At 38.8% G+C, this 5,059-nt stretch overlaps 1 protein-coding gene across 5 annotated transcripts in view; it reads right to left on the bottom strand.

The window, feature by feature from the left end:
• The window catches only part of Ppp1r12a (protein phosphatase 1 regulatory subunit 12A), a 121,567-nt gene that overhangs the window by 70,913 nt on the left and 45,595 nt on the right, over positions 1-5,059 (bottom strand). For all 5 annotated transcript variants that reach the window (XM_005358091.1, XM_005358088.1, XM_005358087.1 and 2 more), the window contains exon 2: positions 1,347-1,477. In XM_005358091.1, coding sequence (XP_005358148.1) covers positions 1,347-1,477 — 131 coding nt within the window. The remainder of the gene's footprint in view (positions 1-1,346; positions 1,478-5,059) is intronic.

The following is a 5,059-nucleotide window of genomic DNA, read 5'->3' on the forward strand; positions in this document are numbered from 1 at the left end:
AAGCATCTGATAAACAATAGCAGAGCTGCCCCCTGTCCTCCAAACACACACACACTACATTAGAAAGCATCTGATAAACAATAGCAGAGCTGCCCCCTGTCCTCCAAACACACTACATTAGAAAGCATCTGATAAACAATAGCAGAGCTGCCCCCTGTCCTCCAAACACACACACACTCATGTGCATGCACATCTGTACTCACAAACACCTCACACACATCTACCAAGACTTCTCTAGTGTAGAGCAAACAGTTCAGGCCTCAGAAAGAAGAAACAAACCTCTAACAGATTAGTGGCAAACATAAAATAAAGCTGAAGAAATACAAATCTTCGTGTTTCTAGGCCAGGCCATTTTTTATTACACTATATTGTTTCCCCTTAAAACATATAGATCCAATTTTCATATACATGCAGAAAATAAAAACCACAGTGAGATTCACAATGAAGGCTTACTAAAAGTTACAATAGTCCCTTCTTGCTGCCAACTATGGTCTGCAAACAGTAGTTGGTTTCCCCCCTTTTAACTCTTTCACATAACTTTATGAAAGTATTTCAAAAGTGCTCTACTGCCAGGCGGTGGTGGAGCACGCCTTTAATCCCAGCACTCGGGAGGCAGAGGCAGGCGGATCTCTGTGAGTTCGAGACCAGCATGGTCTACAGAGCTAGTTCCAGGACAGGCTCCAAAGCCACAGAGAAACCCTGACTCGAAAAAAAACCAAAAAGTGCTCTACTTTAGTAGTTCTTGTTCATTTTACTGTGCTTAACATATTCAGTATTGTACTTGTTAAAATCTGATATAAGAAAATAGATTATACAATGGTATGCATAGTAATAAAAACTAATTTAACAGAAACATTTTAATATATCTATATTCACATACTAAATGTTTGAACAAAGTACTCATACATAAAAGGCAGTTGAGAATAGAGTGACTCTCACCACAAGACATACTTCCAGAAAATCATCTTCAGAAAAGCTAATGAGGTCAATTGGAGAATTATGCATCATTCTCCGTTTAGCAACAGAACTCAGTTAAGAACTGTTCCTTTCTGACGATTTCATGATTACACAGTAGACAAGACTGCTAACTACTAAGCCTGCATTATTCAGTCAGATATAGCTACATCCAAAAGAAAACAAATGGACAATGTATGCATTATTGATTTTAATACAAAATGCAAAAGGCCCCAGCAGTAAGAAACTTAATATTTGGACACACAAGAATTGCTAGCTTTCTTTCCTGAAAAGAATTTTTAGGAATTAAGGTTGCAGGATTAAACGTTCACAAGGATTTTTATAAAATGTTTTTAACATTAGTATAACACTAAAACACAGAACTGGCTTACTCTGCAATATCAAGATATCCACAGGAAGCGGCTGCATGGAGTGGTATCCAGCCTTCATTGTCAGGTTGATTGATATTTGCTCCATTTTCTACCAGAAACTTCACCATATCAACATTGTCATCAATGCAAGCCTGAAAACAAAATAGAAAGCATGACTAGAAAAAAATTGAATCAACAGTCTGAAAAACAAGTCAACAGATTAAAACTTCTGCTTTATGCATCTTTAAATCTATCCTCTGTAAATTAATCTGTAACTGTACAGCCATCAAAAAGTACAATGACACTAGATTCCGCGAGTCCTCCCTTAAATCCACATAATAGTATGGCAGGCGACTACTCTTTATGCCAACCCAAGCAGGAAAACCAACACAACCCACTAAAATGTAACAGAACAAATCAAGCCACACATGTAGGCACACATCTGCAGTCTTAGCATCAGGAAGATGGAGGTAAGTGAATGCCAACAATTTGAGGCCAGCCTGATTTACACAGTGAGTTCCATAGCAAGGGCCTGCCTCAACAAAACAAAAAACAGATATACTTAGCAAGCCACGTATTATAACTAAGTAATAACACCTTTACTGACTATAGCGGAGATTTCCAAAAGGTGGTCTATTAGGAGATTAGGGAATGGAAAGGATCCAAGACCCTTTTAGGAAATTACCAAATTATTTTCAAAATAACATCAAAAAATTATTTCCCCGTGACTTTGTGACAAGTAACACTTGAAAAGCAAAAGCAATAGTAATAAAGATGTAAACAGTATCAGATCTCAACTCCTGGGTAGTGTTCGTCTAATATGCCATGGCATAAAGCAAGAAGTATACATTAAAGCCCTTTTCTGGACATGACAGGTGTCTTCAGAAGCATTTATACAAGCGGCTTGTTACAACTAGCTACTTTTCTAATGGGCATTACTTTTCCCTAATGACAAGCCACAGCGAGTATATGGTGAATTTGATTTCTGGAAAATTGATTTCTTTAAAATGAACAAAGTCAGTTTATCATTTCAAGAACAGAAATTAACACCAGACATGCAACTAATACATCACCAATGTGAAACTCAAGTTTTTAAAAGAAAATAGTTTTGATTTTAAAATACTCTTTATGTAGCATGAGAAAAAATTAATGTATTATTCCTGTATGCATGTGGGTGTGCACACACACATGTGTGTGGAGGTAAGAGAATAATTCTGTGGAGTCAGTTCTTTCCTTCCGCCTCTATGTGGGCACCAGACAGACCTCAGGCCATAAGTCTTGTAGGAAAAGCACTTTACTTGTTTCGATATCTCATAGATCAGAAAAATTTATTTCTAAGTTATTGTAATTTTATTTGATATTTTAAATCCTCATTTCTAACACATGACTCTGTAAATATTAATGTAATCTATAAGAACTCATTTAATCTTCAAAACTTAAGCATAAATATCTGGAGAGGGGACCGGAGAGGTGGCACAGAGGTTAAGAGGCTCCTGTTCTCACTGACAAACCAGGCTCAGTTACGAATACCGACACATGGTGGCTCACAACTACCTGAAACTTCAGTACAGGAAACCCAATCCCAGAATCCCTCACTGGAGAATGGAGAGATAAGAGCACCATGAATAAAGCCAACCAATGCTACAAAGGGAGATCCTATCCTAAAAAAGCATAAACACAAACAAACAAATACCTAACCAGTTCTCAACCAAAGTATCTGCTTATACTTAGGAAAAGAAACTATCTTCTAAAAAGAAAACAACAAAAAGATTTGAATGGCAAAACTGATCTGAAATTTAAAGATAAAACACACAGCTCCTCTTTTCTGTGCTATCTACAGTAAACTTCATTTTTGCTGACATTTTATTTAACATAATTTCATAGTTGGTTTGTATTCAAAATAACCAGCAAAAGCATATACGTCCTGTATTTCACCATGAGATTTTTCCCCCCAGTGTTCTGAGCAAAACCATGGGTGTCAAGGTCCCCAATGCTGGTATCTAACATTTTATCTGTTGCTACAGAAAGTAGAGAACATAATTATACAAAAATCAAAACTACATTTAGGGTATCACTAAGCTCTTAGGTTGGAAACTCACCACGTCTAATGGGTTGTAATTTTAACAGTGTACCCCCTCCCCCAATTAAAAGTCATTTTGTTGCTGTGCTGTTTAAGTAACATGTCAGATTGCTTAACTAGGACGCAGTTAGCAGAAGTATAGAGAAATTTTTAGCTCATCAATCCAAGGGGAGACGTTGACTACTATGGAGTTGACTCAGCATACGAAGTCCAAGTTTGCAACCATCAGCAAAACTGTCCCTATGATTAAGATAGTTTTTCCAGAGCTGTAGATTGCATTCCCAGAATATAAGACAGGCCCTTCATGCAGCTGGGAAAACAAACCCAAATGTTCCTGAATTCTTGAGACGCTGTCACACCCTCAAGTTCACTAAGGCCCCAAAGAGGAGGCCGACAGTCAGTGACAGCACACCACCTGCTTTTGGGTGGTCAAGGACTCCAACAACTGCCACCAGTGTTACACAGCCAAAGATAAATAACACAAAAGCACTCACTTTTGAGCCAATGAGCTGGTACAAAAGTCTCTCTCCTCAAAGGAGACCACATAGAACAGGGCATACAAACCATATAATGAAGTACAGTAGAGACGATGAGCCCCCTGTCAGTAGGGTGTGTGTGTGTGTGTGTGTGTGTGTGTGTGTGTATGTGATAGTGTACGTTCGGTTATTCCTACAAAAGAGCCTTGTAAAGACCATTTCAATGTAAGTGAAAGCAGTTTGGGGATGACTGATGTCAGATAAAACAAGAGTCTTTGTCTAAATGTTTTCTTTCAATTAACTAATTAATGTGTGTGTGTGAGTGCACACTTGGCAGAGCCCAGAAAAGGGTGTTGGATCCCTTGGAGCTGGAGTTATAAGCTGTCGTGAGATGACTAAAAGGGGTGCTGGAAAACTCTCGTTCTTTGCCAGAGCAGCAAAAATCCCTAACTGTTCGGCAACTCTTCGTTCCTAAGCAATTACAACAAATTAGCTTCACAGATTTTTGGGGGTAGGGAGTGGGAATGGGACAGTGGTATTGGGAACAGATCCCAAGGTCTCATACATTCTAGGCAAGCACTAGCGATAAGCTCCAGGCACCAGCAAATATCACCTTTTTCATAAGGTCTTTTCTGGTCTCCATATAAAACCCACAAACTCCTGCCCTACTATTTTCTCCACATCACTTACCCTACAACATGTTACATATTTTTGCTTAATTGCTCACCATCAATTTATCTCACTGCTAACACAAAGGTTTAATAAAAAGAAAGTTTTTGATAACTTAATACTTTGTATGGCATTTGGCATGTGAAAGGACACATGAGTGCAGACTTTAAAAGACCTAAAAGGATTTACAAGTTTGAAGAAGTAGCGTAAGTGACAGTCTGGACACTAACAGAGTTGTCTCTGATTCCACAATACATGTACTTTCTCCAGAAGCAAGACAAATGCTGCTAGTAGCATTTCTCTGAAGAAGAAAATCATGAGGGGCAGAGGAAATGGCTCAGCTGGTGAAGTGTTTGCAGCACAAGCATGAAAATCCGAGTCTGGGTCCCCAGGCCTCATATGAAAAGCTAGGCACAGATATGCACCTGAATCCCAGTGCTAGGCAGAGGGAGCCAACAAGATCCCAGGGGGGTTAAAGTGATGAGCTCCAGGTCACCAAGATCCTGTCT

This window comes from Microtus ochrogaster, chromosome 24, assembly GCF_000317375.1.
Source record: "Microtus ochrogaster isolate Prairie Vole_2 chromosome 24, MicOch1.0, whole genome shotgun sequence".
Taxonomy (NCBI): Eukaryota; Metazoa; Chordata; class Mammalia; order Rodentia; family Cricetidae; genus Microtus; species Microtus ochrogaster.